The sequence below is a fragment of the Echeneis naucrates genome, chromosome 20, assembly GCF_900963305.1.
Source record: "Echeneis naucrates chromosome 20, fEcheNa1.1, whole genome shotgun sequence".
NCBI classification, from domain to species: Eukaryota; Metazoa; Chordata; class Actinopteri; order Carangiformes; family Echeneidae; genus Echeneis; species Echeneis naucrates.
Window position 1 is genome coordinate 8,282,440 of NC_042530.1, and position 23,170 is coordinate 8,305,609.

At 40.5% G+C, this 23,170-nt stretch overlaps 2 protein-coding genes across 4 annotated transcripts in view; both read right to left on the reverse strand.

The window, feature by feature from the left end:
• The window catches only part of c20h8orf34 (chromosome 20 C8orf34 homolog), a 48,961-nt gene extending 28,124 nt beyond the window's left edge, over positions 1–20,837 (reverse strand). Inside the window, exons 1-7 of the mRNA XM_029529459.1 lie at positions 20,769–20,837; positions 8,829–8,973; positions 8,558–8,689; positions 6,661–6,780; positions 6,391–6,419; positions 5,391–5,554; positions 2,724–2,890 (exon numbers count right to left, since the gene is read on the reverse strand). Of these exons, the coding sequence (XP_029385319.1) occupies positions 2,724–2,890; positions 5,391–5,554; positions 6,391–6,419; positions 6,661–6,780; positions 8,558–8,689; positions 8,829–8,973; positions 20,769–20,837 (826 nt within the window). The remainder of the gene's footprint in view (positions 1–2,723; positions 2,891–5,390; positions 5,555–6,390; positions 6,420–6,660; positions 6,781–8,557; positions 8,690–8,828; positions 8,974–20,768) is intronic.
• A 1,206-nt stretch (positions 20,838–22,043) lies between these two features.
• Positions 22,044–23,170, reverse strand: part of prex2 (phosphatidylinositol-3,4,5-trisphosphate-dependent Rac exchange factor 2) — a 77,316-nt gene continuing 76,189 nt past the window's right edge. For all 3 annotated transcript variants that reach the window (XM_029529390.1, XM_029529389.1, XM_029529391.1), the window contains exon 41: positions 22,044–23,025. In XM_029529390.1, the coding sequence (XP_029385250.1) occupies positions 22,980–23,025 (46 nt within the window). In that variant the 3' untranslated portion in view covers positions 22,044–22,979. The remainder of the gene's footprint in view (positions 23,026–23,170) is intronic.

Sequence of the window (23,170 nt, forward strand, 5' to 3'; positions counted from 1 at the left end):
CAAGTACAAGGAGAAACTACTGACAGGCATCTAAATCAGCATATGTCCCTTTGGGAGAAGTGTCTTTCATCAGTATATGGCCTTACATGATTGTTGTGTGTGTGTGAGAAGAGCGATGTTGGAGAAGATGAGCTATTTGACGGTACATTATATAAAAGGCCATCCACATCTTCGGTTTGAAGTGATTTGTCTAAATAGTTGTTCAGTGCTGGATACTTGTAAAATAAATACATATTGGAAACATCATTTTTATGGTCTGACTCATACATCCCATTCTAGTGAAATGTGTGATCACTGTGTTACAGGCACAGCCTATACATGTGATACTGTGAGCAATTTAAAAGACTATTTTGACCCTGCTCTCGTGATGGAAGCTGTAATGCCTTATTTAGCCACCAGAGGTCATGCTAAGCAAATGGTTGAAAAGCTCTCACTGGAGTGCTGCATTTGAAAGACTGTATTAGGTGTAGTAATCCAAATTGATTAATACTTTTTATAAAAGTTTAAAAAAGGGTGCCAACATACTGAAGATAACTAAAAGTACAGCAGGAGATCATCTCACTTATGCTAGAACATTAACGTTACAAGTTGAACCAATTTGACCGAGTCTTTCATCAAGTTGTTAAATCCCACAGAGCAGGCAATCTTATGTTTCAACCTCCATGTGAACAGTAGCAGCGTAAGGAGATACATATATTACCCAAAGTATCACTATCCCCACCCAATGATCAGTCATCTTTTGCACGCACTTGGTCATGAGTAGAAAATTCGTTCTGAGCCCCACTTTCTTAATGAGGCCTAGAAATCCTCCTGAGGGTCATTAATTTTTGGAAATTCCTGCAGACCTTCACGTGCTGCATGTGAGCGTGAAGTTTACGTCAGTGAGGCAAAAGATTAAGAGTAGAGGTTGTCCCAGTGGAGAGCACCATGAGCAGGCCTTGACTGAGAATCAGCAATGACCTTGCTGCATTACTTGCTTTGATTTACTGCCCTGGTTGCAGCACTACTGTAATGTCTCCTTAGTATTTATCTCACTTGAGCGCTGTGAGATAGTACAGTTAAACACAATTAAAATGTAATTAAGATCCACATATACTGTGGAAATAATAAAGCCAGTAAATTCATGTCTGTCTCACAGCACCAGACTTACCATAAATCTGAAAGACAATTAACCAAATATAATAACAGTATAGAATGTGTCTTGGTGACACTGACGCAGAAAAACTTGGAAATCTTCACTCATTTAACAGTATATGTGTTAAACTGGATTGGATTAGTTATAGACATGTTTGGAATGATTTTTGTTTTATCATAACCAAAACTATCCATTAAAATGAGTTAATTAATAATTAAATAAATACATGATAAAAAGAAATTCATATATAAAAACCTGCAGTTTTGAGAAGAGGAGCCATTAGATGCAGCTCCAGACTGTGTAAGCTCTGAGCTTCCCATGACACAACAATGAAGAAATGTGACCCTGTGTGCGACCCTGATGCAAAGATCCTGCTAACAAGCAGCAGTGCCTCAGTGCACTGACAGCAGAGCAGGCATAGATTGTGTGTCTCCATCAAACTGCAGCACTGAGGAGACTGAAAGGACACTGTGTGATAACTGGAGTTCAAGATCGTGTGTATTGTGTGTTCTTACTCCTCACAGTGTCGGAGACTTGTTAGCTAACCAGCACAAAAAGTAACAGAGCTGCAATAATTAAGATTGACTCTTTCATAAAGCTATTAATGCAATAAATGTGCAACGCTTTGACTGTAATACCTCCAAATCAAAAATCTTTCTGATTCTGATTATAACCAGTCATTGCTTACAAATGATTCCTCAGGGACAGTGTACAGCAGACATAAGAAGTTGTATTTTAGCACTGACTGTCCTGCTCAGAAACCCTAAACTGTCTGATATCAATAGTCTGAGAGCATTGCTCCTCTTCAATTGAATGGTAAGGACTGAACTTAAACGGTGGAAGAAACTCAAGATATATTCATTTCCATTTCTTTTCCATCATTTCAAACCTACATGGGTTTAACCCTCATCTCTCATCCTTTGTTTCAGATAGGGTCAAAAGAAGGCACTGTCTTCCATTCTTCTTGGCAGGGTAGTAAACTCCAAGGCTAATGGCAGGGGGCCTGTGATACGTTATCCAAAATTCAAGGAATTCCTTTTCCTGAAATATGCCTTATGGGCAAACTATCAAAATCTAATTTTACACATAGTCATTCCATTAAGCTTAGAGCAATCCTTCTGACCCTGCCAACAAATTTACTGCAATGAAGCAAGTCAGATCCTCCGTTGCCATTTTTATTCTGGTCTTTAGAAGTTAGCAATTGCAACATTTTCCCACTAAAATATGAACTTTTTAACCTTTTATCAACCACATGGAGAATCTTAAAATGACTTTAAGCGCATCAGAGTGGCCTCAAAGGTAACCCTAACCCTTTCCGTATGTACAGTGAGTAAATGTGTATTGTCACTGTCTATGTGGTTTGTTTGCTATATTAAATTCAATTCTCAGTAAAATGAATAAAGGCACTTAAGAAAAGAAGTGTCTGCAATTTATGAGCCAGAGAAGAAGATTGATGTGAAACAAAGTCCTATGATCAATTACATCAATGCATAGGAAAACATTTCATGCTGATTTAATGAAGTGCAGGGTGCAGCACAGTTTAAAGTGTGTGTGAGGAGGTTTCATCAAACAGGCTGCATGACATTACCCAGCAGCTCCATGGCATCGTCCTCATCCTCAATCTCTTCCTCTGCACCGAAGGGGGCTGGGCTATGGAATGAATCAAAGGAGTCCTGGGACAGCATGGCTGCCAGGAGCTTCTTATGATGCTGCTGCTGTTCCCTGAGCCCTTTGCTTTTTGTTTCCATCTTCAAGCTGTGGGAGACATACAGGAGAGGAGGCAGGGCTTAAGAGGACCAGATACCTTTCATAATACCTTTGTTCCTGTTGTAACTACATCCTCTAATCCTGCTCTGTCAGGCCTGTATTTAAGGAGGCTCCAGGCTTTACAGCAAAAAGGAAAATTTCCTCAGTGGTATGTAGATGAATGACATATCATTTTAAGTGCCATGCTGGTGCAGCGCAACTTTCTGTAAATGAATAGCATCACAAAGATAAGAAGCAATGATTGCTCAGATATGAGCCACAGCGCGATAGTTCCAGCACTCACCAAAAACCATTAGCAGTAATCGTTTGTTCTCCTACTGATTAAAAACCACAGAGAAAGCTTTCAACAAATCAAAATAATAATTAACTCCAAACACACACACACACACACACACACACACACGCATGCTTTATGTGTCTATGCTTTTATTTCAAGTTATTTAGATAAAGGGAGACAGAAATATTCACATGGACATATGAAATGAACGTCCATGCTTTCAAGTTCACAGGCTGTTTTTTTTTTTTTTTTTTTAAACAATACGTGTATGTGAAGGAATCAAACATTCCTCTTCAGACTTATTTTCTCACAAACTTTATCTGTCTCCCAGATGACATTGTCTTATCTCTAAATTAGGGGAATGGAGAATGCAATAAAATTCCCAAATATTGTCCCCAACAGCTACACACTTAAAGATCCAGATACACTCATGAAGGGTGACTTCTTCATTATCTCTATATTAGAGATCATTTACATTTCCCACTGGCTGAAGGCTTGGATTAGAGAGCCGAAGGATTAATTTGATGCTAATTTCACTTTAATGACTTCTATTTACAGATAATGGGAAGGGGTCATGAAATGACAGATACTTCTTCCTCCCCTCTATGTGGTATTAATATGGTAATTATATCTGCTATTACGGGCAAGGTTGTCTTGTCTTAATTTAAACATTTTCTTTGAAAGAAAGATTCATATTTTCCTATGGCTGCACATGAAGTATATCAAGCCAGAAAGTAAACTTAACAGTGCTGCAGGAATAATATAGTGAAAAACAGGGAGGAAGGGGCAGTTTGGATATCTTGTGTGATATGTTTTATTACTTTTGTGTTGCACAATATTATGGGCTCATATTTTCTATTAGAATATCTGTCTCTATGTGCCTGCTTGCAGCTCTACCAACCAATTTTCCCCAAAGGCATCAGCCCCAGGTGGTGTGAACTAGTCTTTAAAATATGGCCACCTAAATAAAAGCAGGCTTCACCTACATCCTTATTTATCACTCTCTTCCCCTGCTATCACATAAAGAGTTCTTTATCTGTGCTGTTAGAGGATGAATGTAGCAAAAAATATTAGGAGGATAGGAGTCAGCAAGACTGACTGCCACTGGATAAGAGCGTCCCACCAGACAGACTGTTGAAACCAGCCACTGTCTTGAACATACTTCTGCCACAGCTGTAACAGATTTCCCATGTGCCCCTTGTATTTATCCTTCTAGACCGTGTAGTCAGTCATAAGGAGGCACCAGCACCTGTCAGCTCTCCTTATGGCCCTCAGTGACAGGTGGGCTGGAAGGGCAGAAGCAAGAAGATCAAAAATGAAAACAAATTTACCAAGCAAGAGGAGGAAGGTGGAGTTTTTCTCTGGTCTGAAATTGCATCAGCAGCAGAAGGGACGGTCTATTTGAACTCAGATGGTATTTTAAGGTGGTGCAGCACCGATCCTCGGCAGTTTTTCCACTCATCATGAGTGGCAATTTTTAGCCTCTCTTACACAAATTATAAACTTTCCCAAATCCCAGAGTTAATGTAAGTGAAACTCATAACATATCAGGTATTAGAGCACACAGAGCACACACACATCCCTATCTCACAGCTCAGGCTTCTAACTAAGTGATTTCTCCCTATAATCCACCCATACAGTAACCTAATGAGATTAACACTCAGTATGTCAGATCAGGCCTGCGCATGATTTATGGTTTTATATCCGATCCTCTTCTAATTAGTCACATTGGCAGCTTCAGTGCATGCGACTGACACACAAAAATGTGCAAGTTACATGAGACATACACAATAACACTCTGACATCTGACAGTGACGTTCAAGAGGAGGCAGGCTATTTGAAAGTTACACTTCTGTAAAACACACATTAAAAAAAAGATTTTTAAGTGGGCAATAAATGATTTAAAAGTCCAATTTGTGACACAGTGATATTGTTGAAGAAAAGCCATTTCTAAAGTTGCAAACAAAAAATTCCTTTGGCCTGGAGCACACAGAAAATAGGTTAGCTTTAATTTAGAATTGGGTTGAAGCAGTATCATGGCAAGCATGTTTGATCGTGCCTTTGAAATGGGATTATCAAGCCCATTCAGATGGGCATTCCTCAGGCAGCAGGAGCCACAGTGTGAAGTCCACCTCCTCATTTTTAAAGAGCCAACAATAGCTTTATCAAATTTGAAACTTTTTTTGTATGCATGTGCGCACACACACCAACCTCCCGGCAGGGCTGCTGTCTCCACTCCAGCAAACTTCAGTTTTGGCACGGGGGACAGGGGGGTGCAGCATTTCCGCAGCTAGTGGATCTGCATCTTCTTCATCGCGACCAACCCACTCCCCTATTACCCGAGGGCGCAACACTGAGTTATAGCCTCCCAAATTCTAAAAGAGCAATACAGAAGGATTAAGTGGCAAAACAACAAAAGAGCAGATCTGTATGTAAAAGGAGAAGATGTCTCGATTCAGAGAACAGATATAAAAATTTTATTAACACTATCCAATTTTCGACGTGAGCATGGAATCCTAATGGCAGCGAGAGCCTGCTTGTGATGATGACAACTGGGTCTGTTCAACAGAAAAATTGTATAAAGCAGGACAATATTGTCTGAGATATGTCTATCCCTCAAAACCCTCAAAAGGTAAATGTATGCCAGCTTGTCTTTGACCAATTCCTGGATAGTATCAAATTCTTTTGCTGAATTTGATATGCACTATGTGCGCAATCAGAGAAGGTGTTTCATATTTGTATCTGTCCCCAAGAAAAGAAAGGAAAGGAAGTTGGACATGTACTGCTGCATTGAGCAAAAAAGTGAAGTCCCTATTGAAACAAACACTGTAATTCTCATCCAAACCCCTCATTTCCAAATCATTTCGTGCATGTCCAGCCTGGCCAGCCACTGGAATCTGGTGCTGGGAGAGAATTGGGACCAGGTAAGGACAAAGACTGAGCTCAGAAAAACCTTTGAGAGTAAGATACACAGTTAGGAAGCAAAGGGGAGGGAAATGGAAGACATGCTCACTGAAGTTATGTATCTCTCCCATGAGATAGCAGTTTATTATCAGAAAAAAGAATTGTTCTGTTCTGTGAACCAAGTGAAAGTTATGAAAAAGGTTTAATTTGATGTAGTATGAGAAATGCTGCAGAGTTGAGTTACCACTTCAATCCTATAATTACAGGCATGAGTGTGATCACAGATACTGAGCTAATTAATATCTACCTGGTCGAGCTCATCAGAGATGGCAATGCCTGCAGAGAGAAGAAAATGGTTTATAGTACAGACAAGCATCTAATACAGTTCAAAATCCCAGCTTAGACTGCTTCTGAACTCAGCAGGGAGCTTGTGAGATTAGCTGCTCGATCCGTTTTGCATTTAGGATTTACACTGACATTTAAAGAATGGTCCACCCTTTAGTTCTGTACGTTAAGATGCGTAAAGCACTGCTCAGTATAGTATAAGCATGTACTCTGCTGAGCTGGAGCCACTCACTACGTGAAAGGCTCTCCAGGGCCTTGCCCAGCTTCTTGCTCTCCTGCAAAATATGGTTGAGCTCATCGAAGTCACGACTCTCCCTCCAGTCCCAGGACGGGTACTCGACTGACCGAGGCACTGGACATGTCAAACATAAGCACAGACATAAAATCTTCAGGAACCAGTCTGGTAATTAATATGTGAACACCACCAATTGATTTGGTGTTTATGTATGAATGAAAGAGGAACACTTGAAAAAAGTGGAAAAAAAGTTCATGTGTCTCTTCCAGGGTCTGTCAGTCTTGTTGACCAACATTCAATACAACTCAAAGGAGCAGGAAATGATCCTCACATTGTACGGTCATCCTGTCCATGTTCTCTGTCAGTGAAGGACAGAGCTGTACTCCTTTGTAGATAAGGGATTACTTTTTTATGCTTTTTTATGCATTTGAATTTGAATTAACATGAAAAACTAGCAGGTTAAGAGGAGATGTCAAATAAATGCACTACATGCCAGAATATCATCATAATATCATCAAGGATTTTAAAACTAATTTCGGTATGTTTGAATGAAACGTATGTGAAAAAAGGGCATCAGGCCTCTGTTTGCATTTGCACACACACACGCAGTCGAATAAATAAACTAGCTAGTGAATATTTGACAGTGCTGCTGCTACAATCTGCTTTCCTCTACCCTTGTTTACCCAGACTAAGCTCCCTGGCCTTGTTACAGCCATAAACATATAGCAAATATCTCTGCCAAACACAGGCTGCAGGAAAAAAGTCTTTCATTACTTCCGGCTAAAATGGCCTTTCTGTCCTTTCTGCTGTACCGTGTGTTGGGCTGGAGGTTATATAAAGGGTTAAGGATTCAATCCCACTAGAGCTGCCCAGTAAAGCGTCAGTCAAATAGAAGTGAGGGCAAAACACATTAACCTTTTGCTTAACTGGACACAGAAAGGAAGAGCCTTCATGCAACAGAGAGTGATCTACACATCAGTGGACTCTATATTACTGACAGCAGTTGTGTTGTTAATACTACCATGTACAATAATGATGAGAGGTAGTTCTTTTCATCTGAAAATTTCATGAGCCATGCAAAGTAAAACACCTTTGCATGTTTTTTTAATAGGATTTGACTTTTAATGCAGCTATAAAGGATTTGGTCTGTGAAAGCGAAGCAGCAACTCCACCAATGCTCCTCACTTTAGTACGTCTCTGCATGCCGCTCACTTTACAGTATTCTGATTTCTCTTGCTCACTTGTTTTCTTGATATCACATCATACTCTCATCTCAACAGCCTTTTCCTTTTGGTTCTGAGCAATTCTCCAACTGCAGACTAAAATAGACATGGACTGGCAGAAATACAGCACAGTGTTAAATTATTAAAAATGTCTATGGTGCTGGTTGCTCCCCATCTGACCTTGCCTCATTGTCTCAAGGGCCATACTTCATTCTAACATCATAAATATTGTAATTTATTACAGAGGTAAAAGTTATCACCAGAAGAATCCTCTTATCGGAAACCATTTTGCATTAATGCAAGAATTTGGGGGAAAGTTCATCTGTAGAATGTGATAGTGCAGCAATAACTGTATGAAAAGTAGCATTTTATGACAACCTCACATGCAGGTCTCTGAGGGTTTGGGGAGGTTGCTGGACTACACACCGTGACTAACTTTAATTGGATATAATTATATCAAATTTTAAATGGAGATTAAAGGCAATGGAGTGAGTAATTGGGATCCTACTAATACAACAGGTATCAAAAATGTGCATATTCCTAAGAATATTTTGCGTGTGTGTGTGCAGCCTGTGCGCGTATGTGTTTATGTCTGTGCCATTTGCAGAACTTTAGCACTGCATATGGTGCAAAAAAACCAAAACAAAAACCAACAACAAAAAAGAACTCACGGGACTTCGACTCTGGTGAGGGAGGAGAGATACTGGAAACAGCCAGGTCACTCTTGGATTTCTTGGGTTTCTTTGGGTGAATTTGCCATGGCTTCTCATAGCTGTTGTACTCCCTTCGAGTGTTTTTGCTTTCTGTTGGATAGACAGTCACTATTACTGCCCACAACACCCTGCTATACTAATTCTTGGGAGTACAAAGACAGGTACAACAAATGCCTTATTCTGTGTTTATGCATGTGTTTTATGCACACTTGCATTCAGGTGCACTGACCTGGAGAGCTTTGTGCCCAAAGTGCTGCAGAGCCAGAGAGAGCTCTGTGCAACTTGCCAGGGCTGTCTTGCTTGGTCTGCAGGTGATCAATGAGAAAGGGGATTGGATGGTCTGGAGTCTCAGTTATCAATTTGGTCATCAACTCCTACAGGAGCAGAGTAAAGCAGAGAGTAGTTAGATGAAAGTGGTACTACAGAGGGAGAGAAACAGTGCAGCCAGTGGAGAATCCACCATGCTGAAGTGGAGGCAATCAATCCCTACAAGCTTGTTTTGTAGTCGTCTTCACTCTCAAGGGAGAGCAGTTGAAGACAACCAGGCAAGGTTGTGAAAAATTTCCTTGTCTTCGATGTAATTGCAGGAATTGTGCTACAACCACTTTCAATGCCCTAAAAACCATAATTCAAAGCAAACACAATGAGAAAACATCCCCAAAAATGGAAGCCTGTGTCAATTAGCAAGCAACAAAACTGTTAGAAAGCTCCATCAAAATCAGTTCAGCCTGTCAGGACACCAGGAAGGCAAACAGGTAAACAAACACAAGACAGTCATTGTGAAGCAAGAGGATCATCTATTACCAGATCTTCCAAAGAATGAGCATTATGTCACATCCTCGGTCAAATGGTGACACACAATGTGATTAATTATATCCCTACAAGCGAGGGAAAAGGCAGTATTATTTCATGTTCACTGGGAGATAACTTGCTTCACAAAAATTAATTGTTTGAAAATTATTAGTAAAAATGTAGTGAAAGGTAAAGTATAAGAGCAGGTAGGACACTGACAACAGCAGAAGTAAGTTCAGTTGTTCATCGGACAGGACAGACAATTATAACTGATGAAGAAAAGCAGCAAAAAAGCCAAACAGCCAAATAGTGTAGAAGGTGGAGGAGGAGGAAAGCACACAGGGAGTCACCGTATCAGGGCCTGAGGGTAAAGGCCATGCTCCTACACTGCATGCCAATTTAAAATCTGTCCAATTCAGTTTGAAACGAAACATGCAGCAACTTAACATCTCTAATGTCGGCGGTTTCCCGACTCATAATAGCTCACTAAAAATCTAATAAAAATTTTGCTAGGCCCTAGGTAAACTTACAAATGCAAGGACCATACTCAGCTGAATACTAAAAATTACTTTTAGTAATTTATTTTTTTTATTTTAGTATTTATTTTTAAGTAAAGCAACAAAGCTTTTGTTCAACAGAAATAAACATCTCTGAATCCAACATGTGGAGTGACACGTGTGTGTGCTGGTATAAGAAGGAACTCGGCTTGACCAGTCAGCAGCTGTGGCTGACTTCAGAACGGCTGCTGCCGAGAAGCAAAAACAGCCATTAAGAGACTGCAGATTGGTAATGTCCTGTGCTGAATGGACAAAATGTGTGTGTGTATGTGACTGAACATTTAATAGGTTTTTGGATAAGTAATACATTTATATGTTTAATTGCAACAAAGCAAAGTCATGTATTCCTATGATTTGATGGCTGGAATGCATTTGCCCTTGTGGACACGCTCGTGTGTGTGTTTCAGGGGATCGTTAGGGCTAACAGGGAGATCGCCTAGGCTGCACTGTGTGTGCTCAGAAAGCTAATCAGGTAATTGGTCAGGGGGACATTCCTGCCCAGCCCCGGTCTCACAGCAGCTCTGACAGCTTGCCGTAACATTGTGTGTAAGAACAAACAAGCATTGTGCTCAAACGTTTGGAGGAATCCCTCTCTGCCTGTTGAAGTGATCTACAAGAAGAAGGGAGAATATGAAGCACATGATTTTAGTAAATCCTCTCTCCTTAAAACTGCAATGGATCTCTGTGGCCCGTGTCCAACAATTATACACCAGTCATGATGCTAAGATGAAAAAATTTTGTAATTATTGCTTGCTCCTGTGGGTAACTAACTTAGCAACAGGAGGTGTATAAATATGGTTGCAATTTGGTAGATTACACAGGAAGCCAAACTACCAAACCTGTGTTAACTACTACAGGGATTCAAATCTTAATAGTTTCTTGTAGTGAAGGGTTAATAGAAAGGATGTGTGATTATCTTAATGGATGACTGCCAAGTGGTGATTTTCAGGATTGTCTCTCCCACTGGAGACCACAAACACAGGTGTGTTGAACGAGTAACACACAAGTTGGAAAGCAGCAAACTGCTGGACAGACTGGAGAATTTCGGGGACAGTTGGAAGGTGGCAGCACACGCGAGTACATCTGTATTCTGCCCACATCGGCTCTGTAATGCTCTTGTGCCAACATATATTGATTGAATATTCTAAAGAGTGTTGTGCTCCTATGACATGAGCTGCTGAATGAGCTAATGTACCTTTGTATCTTTGTGTCCTTCAGCAACTCCAATAACATCATAAAAAAAAAAAAAAACGTACACAAGAAGCCTGTCTCACTGTATCTGCATTTTGGCAAAGCATACGTTACATTACTCCCATATAGATAACAGCAGGGTAACTGTATTTGACGCGTACGCTTTCGATGGTAATGGGGTGTTTTAAATAACACAAGTCCTGTTTGAGAAGCCCATGCAGTTTGACTGGTAGTCATATTTCCTTTGACATGAACCATTGCAAGATGTGGCCAAAAATTTGGGTCAACATTTCTATATATGAGTAGACGTTAATGCTATTTGCCTCGGAATGACTTGCATCAGCAGAACAGAAACCTTAGCATATATTATGTGTTTGTGCATGAGTGTGTGAGAGAGATAAAGAGAGGCAGAGAGTTTCAGCCTCTGTATCGCTGCTCTATAAGCAGGCCAATAGGTGGCATGAGTAACTGAGACATGCAGTCCTTATCTGCGCAGAGCTGTTGTCAAGGTAAGATATCTGTGCGCTGCAGGCAGTTTGGTTTGGCGGTGGCAGTCGGCCAGCTGAGAGACACTCATGTCCTTGGAAGCTCTCAAGGACTCCCTCTGGGTATGGTGACAGTCATGGTACTCTCTGTGACACTCTGATCTCTGCAACTTAAACAAACTGAACATGGGAGGGGCCAGTGAGCGAGGAAAGTTCTGAAGGTCGAACATGGGTGGTAGATTGAGGGAGACATCCACATTGAGAGTTTCACAGTAGTGATGGGATGTTCGGATCTTTTCGCTGACTCAGGTCTTTTAATCTCGTTTAGTAAAATGACCTCCCGGACTGGAACCCCCGACCCCCTGGAGTGTGAGACTGTGTTTATTGTGTCCATATAATATCTGCTTTGTGACTGACTCCTGCTGGATAGGAAGCAAAAAAGCAGAAATTCAAACTCCAGTTTTCTCCCTTTTTCCTGATCCCCTAAAGTGGGGCTGTGTGGATATTAACCAGCTGTTTTAGCACAATATCTCATGTGCCACAAGCATCAACATACATTTCAATATAGTTCCCGTTTGCTGAGCCTATTTTGTGTTTGTAAACCTTTCATCATTTAATCTCTACAAACATGAGCCGTTAGTCTGTCATGCTGGGAAATAAAGCACATTGCAGTGTAAATGTGAGGCAGCATGTCTCTGTATGTCTTATTGTGTGAATGATGCATGTAAGTGAATTTCCCTCAGGGTAAATAAAGTATATATCTATCATATTTATAATATCCAAATAATATAATAAAATATTCCACCTGCACAGACAGAGGTTGCTGATCTATCAGTTTTCTGTTGTGTGACTTGGGCAGCATGGTGATGTAGCGGTTAGCGCCGTTGCTCTATAAGAAGGTCACGGGTTCAGTTCCCGACCTGGGCAGCCGAACATATCTAGGTTAATTGGTGACCCTAATTGTCCGTAGTGTGAGTGACAGACTGGACTGAAAGCGGTAGATGGTAGACACAGAGAGCGGGACCGACTGGAGACTAGACCAGACCAACCCCCCAGAGACTAGAGACAGCATTGGTCATGTTTCTGCTGTAACCACGTGACTACTGAATGAAAGACCAGATGACCCATAGTTATGATTTGTGAACGAATCATCCTACACAGAAAATTTGGGAACAAATCTGACCAGGGAGAAAGGAACGAATCATCCACTGAGATGACTTGTTACTCCTGAGTCATACAAAAGATTATTTCAAAATGAACAGCACATCACTAATTCACAGTGGAATGAAATAGGAAAAAATTAAGAGAAAACATTAACAGGGTGGTGAGGAAGAACATATCCAGAGTTTCATCACAGTGGACAGGGACCACCCACCTGCTCAAGTATCCCATTAATATAAACCTCACTAATCCCAAGAGTTTCATTTGCGTTTTCCATCATGGATGATTTTCTCTTGTGGGAATTAAAAGATCTATTGCAAACAGTGAGAGAAAAGAGCAGAGTAAAAAAGAGATGGATTGAAATCAGCAATCAGTCGAGCAGCTATGCTTTCTCTCAAACTTTGAGCTGATGAATTTTCACCTCCATGTTAAGGTGCCTGGTGGACCATGAGGAGGCATCAAACTACCAGCACAAAAGGCTCGCCTTGCTCAGGCCAGATTTTTATTATGTCTGTGTTCCTAGTAGGGAGATTATCCAATAAGATATCTACCAAGGGCACAAGCACAGCGACTGGACCAATGTATTGTTGGTATTTACAGTTTTAGAGTTTTCCTGGAAATAAATCACCATTTAATGCAACATATTCTGAATTAAATTTAACAGCCAAACATTTCGGGCAGCACGGCAGCATAGTGGTTAGTGCAGTCGCCCACAATAAGACGGTCGTGGGTTCGGTTCCTGGCCTGGGTCCTTCCTGTGCGGAGATTGCATGTTGTCCCCGTGTCTGCGTGGGTTTCCAAAGACATGCATGTATAGGTTAACTGGCGATTCTAAATTGACCGTAGGTGTGAGTGTTTGTTTGTTTCTGTATGTCCATGAGTGTTGGCCCTGCGATGGACTGGCGACCTGTCCAGGGTGTACCCCGCCCCTCGCCCAATGTGAGCTGGGATTGGCTCCAGCAGCCCTGTAATACGGATGAAGGTGAGTGAGCTAAACATTTCACCAGTTTCTTCAGCCAAGTGTAAAAATTTCATGCAGCAACAGCTCTTCAGAGATTCCTGAGAGGGCTCCCTGTCCCCAATACCACAGGCTTCCATTGATTTTACTGTCATTTGTCAATGAAATATGGCCACAAGGAGTCATATGACAGGGTATTTAAAGCTATGTCTGTGTGGCTGTCATTTCGGAGGTCACTCTGAAAAAAGAAAATAAGTAGCAAGTGAGAGAAAGATGCAACTGGAAGAAATGGGAGAAGATGGGAGACATGTAAGGAGGAGATCGTGGGAGAGGCAATGTGACATAACAAGGCTGGCACAACCAGATAATACTCATCAGAAGAGCTGCTTTTATCGGCCTCACTCACCCTTTCCTTCGTACTGCACCGCCTCAAGTCTATTAACTTCAATGCATGTTTTGCAGTGGCACTAATGTTCCTATCTCTTTGGAAGCTATTCCAGCATGCGTAATGGGGGACTAACAATTAGGGACTAACAGACTACGCTTAAAAATCAAGGTTTTGGATTATTTTTCAACTAAATTGAGTTATTTTTCAACTAGGTTTGCAACCTTTGACATTCCTCTGCTATAATTGCATTTTTTATATCGTTCTCTTTGCTCTAGTCTGATGTCACTGCATTTGGCATAGGTCAGTGCCAACATGGTAACACAGTGACCTCCAAGATGTTCCCGGACATTCAACTGAGAGTTTCCATCACTCACCTGCAGCTGAGCCACCAAAAGCATCTAAATGACCTAATTTCATAATATGCATATAAACTTCATGAACAATCTGTGCTTGACAAAAATGAAATCAAATCACCCATAATTACCTGCTCCTAACCATAATAAATACTGCATACACTTCTGAATGCAGAGTTCCTGTTTATAGATAAAATAATAATCCAATTTTTCTCTACATATTGTAATGAGGACACGATAAGGTATATTTTGTTTTGCAGCTCATCAACACAACAGTGAGTAAATCAAGTCGCTATCTTCCAAAATTACAGAGACTGATCCAGGGCTTATCTGAAGTTAATACGAGCCTCAAGCAGCTTTTGTACACAATGAAGAACTGTGGATTTTGTCTCCCATCAATTACTTTGGATAACTTTAATATGAGCGGAGATCATTTCACAGTCAAGTATGAGAAATTACAGATGAAGCGATTGATTTGGGCACAGCCCCTTCGGGACTGGATTGATCACATTTTCATTTGAAGATTGAAAAACCCTTACACTTCATTTTTTCCGAAAAGGCTCAGATCCAATGAGTGTTAATAGAACACATTAACTAACATGTTAAAAAAAATCTGGATGTGAAATAACCAAAACAGTTTGAAAGTCTCTAGTTGGACATCATCATTCAAAGTTAGAAGCCAACTGAAAAAGATTTGGATTTGGCTCAAAAGAACACACTCTTTTTACACCACAGTAAACGCACACAAACAGTGTATTAATCCCTCTCTGGAAAAACATGTGCACACATAGAATCAGTCACCAAATGAACAACTACAGGCCGACTGTCAGGTCGGTACATCAGGTAGTCCGTGACTATTAATTACACACGGCAGTAAGCCATCATCTTCCTCAGGCAGTAAGTAGACATGATAAGTTTATTAGCATGCGTCACAGACCCTGTACTCTGTCTCCTTCGCTTTCCCGTACTCTCACAAATCGCAGACACTCCCCGCCGCCACCTCATGCTGCAAACTCTAAATCTTCATCATATTGGGCTTCACTCATTGTCTCACTGCCTGATGTCCCAGATATCTTTTGCTGCCCCTGCCCCCCGTCCCATTTCCCTTCCATACCCCCTCTGGACAAACCCGGCCTTTGGTTAGCTGTTCAAGGTCTTGTAGGAATTACTCCAAGTATGCCTGAAGGGGGGCTCCGTCAACCATATGGAGTCATAAACTTTGAGGCCATCCCTCAATTTGAATGGAAGATGGTCTGTATCCAATAAAAACCAAACTTAGTTCAGGATAAATGATTGGAGTGTTTTCCTCCACTGAATTTTGACTGTGTTGATATCCAACTGTGAATTCCTAAGTCTGCCCCTGGACTATGCACACAGCAAAAGTGAACAACCTCATTTCAATTTTCACATGGTGCCATAACACACTGCCACAGGAAATTTCAAATTGCATAAACCGATTGTTTTGACTTTTAGCCTTCTTTCACAGTCTGCTAATAGGATTTAAAATCAAAATCAGGGTGAGCATTTCTGTGTAGATGTACAGGGTGTCCATACAGTCTCTTTACAACTTTATTACAAAAGCAAATGAAGGGACAACTATGTGGAAACTATTACAAAATGAGGAGTAGATATTAAAGTTTTTTTTGCCTCAGTTAATACACCTCTACATTGGCCCCATTAGTTGTACGAAGCATATCAAGACAGTACTCTATTTCTTGCCATGTTTGCTGTGGCATCAGGAATCAGCGATCTTTTGCTTTAGGTCAGTGATGTCCCCTATCTTTGTTCGATACATGATATCTTTAACATAACCCCACAGAAAGCAGTCCATGGGAATTATAGCTGGTGAACGAGGTGGCCAGGGAATCGGGCTGTCCCTTTCAAGGGTTAGGGTTAGTGTTAGGTTAGGGCATTTACCACTAGTTATTTCATCAACAGGTTACCTGAAATACACAAATTCAACGTGATTAAAAACTTTAATAACAACTGAGTACATACAACAAATATGATCAAGATATTTCATCAACTGCCTTTGTAATAGTTTTATTAATTGTCAAGTGACTTTATGGGCATCCTGTATATTTATGCTTAAGTTACCCTTTAGCAGACAAAGGACTGAAACAAGGGCAAAAAAGCTATATAACAAGTCATACATCAGCTCATTAGACACTACACTTTGTCATTAAGGTGTAAGGAGATTCTGCTCTGACTTATGGTAAAAAAAAATCCAAAAAACTAAGTTCTTGTATCCATTTTTATGTGAATAACAAATGGTCAGTAGTTCTGCAAGGATAAATTTTGCAGAATGGGGTGGGAAAAAAAATAAACGTGTTAACAAATCAAGCAACCATTGAGATAAAATTACTGGCTTTTTACTACCTAGCATGTGGGAGGTATGCCAATGACAGAGTAGTGCTGTCAGGGAGAAATGTTTCCAGGTGTGTTTGTACTTGAGATGTAATAAGACCTCTGACGGATTCTTCTATATGCATGAACTCTGCTGCTTGTGCAAAAACTGGCTGTGTCTGTTTTGTCTCTAAGGTGAAGAATAACAAATCCTGACTTAGGTTATTCTTGACACATGTCCATAGATTTTCTCCAATTGCTTTATAAATATACAGGAATTAAAAGACAGTTGTATACAGGAATGGAATAATTTCCCAAGGAAACAAAGATGGAGCAAACCACTAGTGCAGTAGGTGAAAATAGCATGGTCCTAATCACACCAAGTCCGATTAAACAGCTGTTCAGGTAGTGGATCAATAGGTCAAAGATGTGTCTGTCCAACTCCTGCTGGACAGAATGATTTAATTCCAGTACTGGAGATCTGCACCGAGAGCCCAAGGACATCAAGAACTACTCAGCTCAGCAGGTTGGAGTGAATGAACCTTTTTTTTTTTTTTTTTTTTTTTGGTATGTGGATGAATATATGCTAAATAATTCCCTCAGAGCAAAGTTGTGTAACTTTACTATCACGGAGCAACTTCAATAGTAAGAACTAGAAAAGCTTAACCATTTTAATTCCCTGACCTTTACTCAAAGTACTGGCTGAAACTGAGAACAGATTCCATTTCAGGGCTCTTATCCTTTTATGTATCGATTTTAAATCTGTAATATTCACTGTCACTGAGCTAATTGCGTTCATCCTTCATATGTGTGTGTGTGTGTGTGTATATATATATATATATATATATATATGTGCATGTATGAAGGTGTTACTGTGTGATATAAAACCACTAAAAACAGCAATGAAATTCTGATCAAATTAAATTGTATCAAAGCCAATTGCAATTTAGTGCATCACTAAGAGTCTCATTAATATCAGCAAGTGATCATAAAAAGCTCTGAGCTGGGACCGCAGCAAAACTATTTTTCAAATTGATAAAATCATTTTTAAAAAGTCACGAACAATGGCAAACATTCCTCCGCTGAGCACTTTTGTATCCTAAACCAGCATCCATTCCAGTTCAACATAGTAACTCTTGTCTGTATGACACCAGATGAACTATTTCATGGAGCAGCAATATTGGCAATATTGCATTACATATGACTTACAGATCACAATGACTGGGAGGAGGCGGGGCATTAGAGCAGGTTTTATGCTCTCTTTCATGAAGGCAAGGTCAGCTCCATTTTTAGTCCCTGGTGTTGTTATACAGGTTAGAATGTCAAAGTTCACAGATAAATTCTGCAGATCCTCTTTAATAATACAAGACTAAAGAACAGATTTTGACCCAATTGAAGTGTTTCTATTGCAATGACAGTGCCAGAAAGAGGGGGCTTTCATCCTGTCTTGTCTATAATGACTCAAATCTTTAATCCGACAGAGATGCATGAAATGCACTCTGTAAAATAGTTGGCGTTTGATAAGAATATCAATATCAAGTTGCTGACAATAAGCTGGGGTGCAATTACTTCAATTATTATGATAGGCAGCTTCAGTTTTTAGATAATATTCCATTGGTGTTGACTTAGCTTCATATCTCTGCAAAGCAACCATTTCATTAGTGAGAGGGGGGGAAATAAATTCTCTGGCAAATCATAGGCTGTGTCTCATCAGAGTGAGTAAATGAGCCCCTGCTTTAATGCTGCTGCTGTGTGTTGCCTATGAGGAAGAAGTGATGGGGTGTTTGCAGATGAGTGTGAGAGTGAAATAAGGAGAATGAACAGTGTGTGGTAAAGAAATTGATGACAGTGAGAGCTAAGAAATCTGTGGTGTTCATTTGTTGTAGCTCAGAGAACAAACTCTTTAGCATTGATGAACATACATAAAACCACACGTTTATTATGAAACCAAATTAACACCAGCTTTTAAATTAACAATGCTATGGAAGTTTTTTTCTTCACATGGAAACCAACTCAATCAGTAGGAGGCAATCCATTTATGTTTTCTATGGAAATGATGTCATTTACTGCAGAAACTGGAAGCGTGGTGTCACTGTATTGCATTCAGTGCATCGCCTCAATCTTTGAAGTACTGCTTTTGGTTCAGTCACAGACAATTTATTACCATCACGCGTCATCTTAGTGGGTTCCCTACTGTCATGGCTATATTTGTCCTAAATGCATAATCTATTCATGTTAGGCAAAAATCCCAAAATTTGCCTTACAGTGAGCCCTTTTTGCTGCTTTAAGTAGCACTGCTGAACCATCCTATGAAACCATCTGCTGCCCCCAAATATCTACTTCTGACCGGAGAGAAATTTAAAAGGTTTCCAGCCTTTTGTCTTCGCATTCTTTCAATAGGGAGAAACTAGATTCTTTACACCTGAATGCACATGAATGGGTCTTCTTTGTGACAACAATAAAATGTCCAAGGTTTTTAAGTGCAACACCAGAGTAGCAGAGATAGCCTTTTCTCGTGGAAGGAAAGGTAACCCACTCTACAGTTAAGCATCACAACACACACTATCTAAATACTGTGAACACCTGAGCAATGATCCATCATTGGTCTGATTAAAAGTCTACATGCAAACCCACCGGCAAGCATGTAAAGGCTGTACCGTATAAAATTACTGATATTTGGAACAAAAGTGTTAATCAGCACTACAAACAGCACTCTGAAGTCACACAAAGCACTTTAATCATCTTCAATTGTAAGATGAAGGAGAAAGTTTAATTCTACACATAAGCGAACACCCTACCTGAGGGAGAGAGCAGAGGGGATGACCGGCGGAAGAGGAAGGAGGAGGGAGGAAAGGCAAACTCAGTATGGACAGAGGACCATCAATGTGCAGTTCAGCCACACTGACTGCTGCGGCCTCGTCTCGGATTTCCTGTCTTCTTCACTAGTTAAATTCATGTTGCGCAACACGGTCTCTCTCCATGGTGCTGAAACAAGCTGCACAATAGTTCTTAATGTCCACTTTACATGCAGTTCATGCTTTTGTGATCTGCTTCTAGGTGAGGCACAGGACTGTCACGTCAGCACTTTGAGAGACACATCATGTGAATGTGAATACTGCTTTGCCATGAGCACAGAGCAAGTCCACTGTATCCCCATTTGTTTCATCACTCTTTCCTGATGGTGAAATTACAGCAGTCTTTTTTGTTTAACTCAGAATGACAGAGAGACAGAGCAGCTGCATCTCAGTTAATGACTGCTGGAGGAATTGTCCTTCCATCTTTGCTCTGACTATGCATCACACCAATGCTGTAATGATTTCTTAGCCTAATTCCAATAGTAAGATGAAGTCATCCCAAATGGAGAATACCAGAGACTGAACACAAATCCCTTCACTGACAGATAGAGAGGCAGGCAATTAGGCTGCGTCCTCTGTAATAAAACACAGAAAATCCAACCCTGCTGTGAGATACAAACTACAACTGGGATCCCTGAGTGGCCCTAACTTCAACAAACTGTAACAGTGTTGAGTCAGGCACTGGCAGGTTAGTGTGCATCATCTCATCTCATTTCGTCATCTCTTGAAATATAAAAATCACTGGAAGGGCTAACCATGGAAATATGAGGGCAACCATAACAGCTAGTATTCCTATATATCTTTCTCTACGAGTAACTAATTTTAAATAAAGACACCAGAGTGCACAGAAATAAACGGATTTCCTTTTTATCAGCCGGCCGACTAAACACACAGTATAAATGTATATAGGAGGATTGATCCAGTTCAATACATCCTCAGTTAGTCCAGTCTGACAGCCCCCCATTGCAGATGTTCGCTCATCATTCAGCACAAACTAAGAAAAGCTGTCTAGTTCAAACCGATCATCCTTTTAAATTGGCAGCCAAAGAAGTTTAGACTTCTTGGGTGAATTTGAGCACTCACCTCGAACAATGGTCCGATTTTATTCTTCTCCAGATACGACTGAATTCTTGACTGTTGCGGAGACGCCATGAAGAAACTGTTGTGCCTCCCAGGAGCTTTTAGCAGGATGAAATCATGGGGTGAGTCGGAGTCATTCGCCCTTCAGGAGGCGTATGGGCGGCCAAGATGTGCAAATTAAAAAAAAATAGAAAAGAAATTAAAAAAAGGAGAGATGTAGAAATGTCATCAAGTGCTAAGTTTAGACGGGTTGCGTCAAGTGCGGAGCAGGCGGCTGGCAGCCCGGCTCATTGTGGAGACTCAGCCCGGGACCGTCCCCGGCTCGTCGCCTGGCTGACTCGGACGGTGGCGGCGGCTTCCCGGTGAGAGCCAATGGCAGCAGCCTCCGTGACAGGGAGTACAAATCTTCCGCTCACTGGCTGCCGGCTGGCTGAGCCGCCGTCACTCCCGTCACCGAGACCGGCCCCCGCTCAATTAGCGTCCACCTGAGCACGCGCACGACTTTACGCGGAGAAATTGCGCAGCAGCACGTGCGCCTTTCCCAGATTGCAGCTGTTCAATTTCCTCTCCAGAAACTCTCTAAAAAAAAGAGTCTGCTGTGATAAATACTTTGGGAAACATATAGGAAGAAGAAAGAAATGTTTCAGGTGGGCTGTAAAACACATTTACTCTCACTTCCGGACTCGAGCTGGCCTTACGCCCCGCCCACTGCCCCTGCCTCAGGTGTGTTGACAGGTGACAGCAGCACGTGTCACATGATTGGCGGAAGACACGTCACAGCCTGTTAGGTCAAGAGTTTCTAAGGAATTTAATGAACGCCAAAATCAGCAAGTCGAAAATCTGTCAGAATGGTAAGCTGAGTTATTTGGAGTTGATTGGTTCTGTAGTGTGTTAGCTCGTAAATGACAGAGGCTGGCGGGGCTAATGCAAATTCTTTGTGTTGATACTTTTTTTAAGGATGAGCACATATTAGAGATTCAGCAACACGTTTCAGCCTCAGCCAGACTTTTGTCTGTTGTGACTGAAATTAAACACCCTGCATTTATTATTTGTTCATACTGCTCGTTAGTTGACAGTGTTTCTGCAAACTCTAGCTTTCTGCTCTGACCAGCTTCAGGTTTATTTTGTCCCTCTCTCATCCTTAAATGGCGATGTGTTGTTTTTTTAATAACGTGATGTATTTTACTCACATCTTCTACTAAACGTCATGTGCTGATGGCCAGTAGGTGGTGTGGGTCATTTTCAAGAGCAGAAATGACAGGAGTGCCCATCCACTGTTATCGGCTTTAATATATTTTTACATACTGTTTACATGACAACATTTTAGTGTTTGAGAAAAATCTGCAGCAAAAGTCGAACATCATTTTTATATGAATGAAATAAAGACATACAGTATATATGTGGAAACACTACTGGAGCTTATTGATGCAGTTTATTATGACTTGGTTGTTTGCATAGTATTGAGCTAGTCATCCACTCTACAATGATGGCATCCAGTAAGTAACACAGAGAGACACTTTAATCCTGAGTAATGTCAATATAAAATAACAGAATTATATCTCATAGCTCTACTTCCAAACATCTATTTTATGTTAATACTGATAAACCACTGAAAATCTCTATGTGCATGCATATAACAATCATAGAAATTCAAAATCAGTGGGAAACAAAGGCAGGATATCTTTCACTTTTGCTATTAGTTTATATTTACAAGAGGATAAAAATCATACTGAGGAATGTTACAAAACACAAATTCACATGGTTATCAAATGCTGACAGAATGGATAAAGCATGGATGTCAAAGAGTAGAAGAGGGCTAATTATTGGCTAATTTCAATAAACACCATCCAATCTCCTTTTTATCAACATTATCTTGCGTCCATCATATGTAAATTTTACCAATGGCGTCAGATGTAAATGTTCCTCATTAAAACAAAGATTAATGCAGATACAATAAAACAGATGCAATATACAATAAAAAAAATCTAAATATGTATAAGGTACAACTGTGAAAAATATATAGTATTAAAAATACTATGTACGGTTTTCAAGTTTCTATTTACACTTCAGGCAGCTATGCTGAACCTATAAACATTTTCAATAACTGTTTTTTGTTACGATGATTCTTCACGATGGCAGAATGACTTGGAGGGCAGAATGCTTCAGACTCAAAACAATGCAGGACTTCTTCAGCAACTTTTCTAGTGCAATGCATTATGGGTCCCCATCTGGGGGTGGAGGCAGGCACAGCTTGTACAACCTGATCCAAGGAATAAAATTATTTACTTTCCAACATGGCATCATCAAAGAAGTGCAACCAGATGCAGGTTCAAGCAGGAAGATATCAGCGATGGAAAAATAATTATCTTTAGTAGCAAACAAAGTGTTTTTCAGGAGCAAAGTCT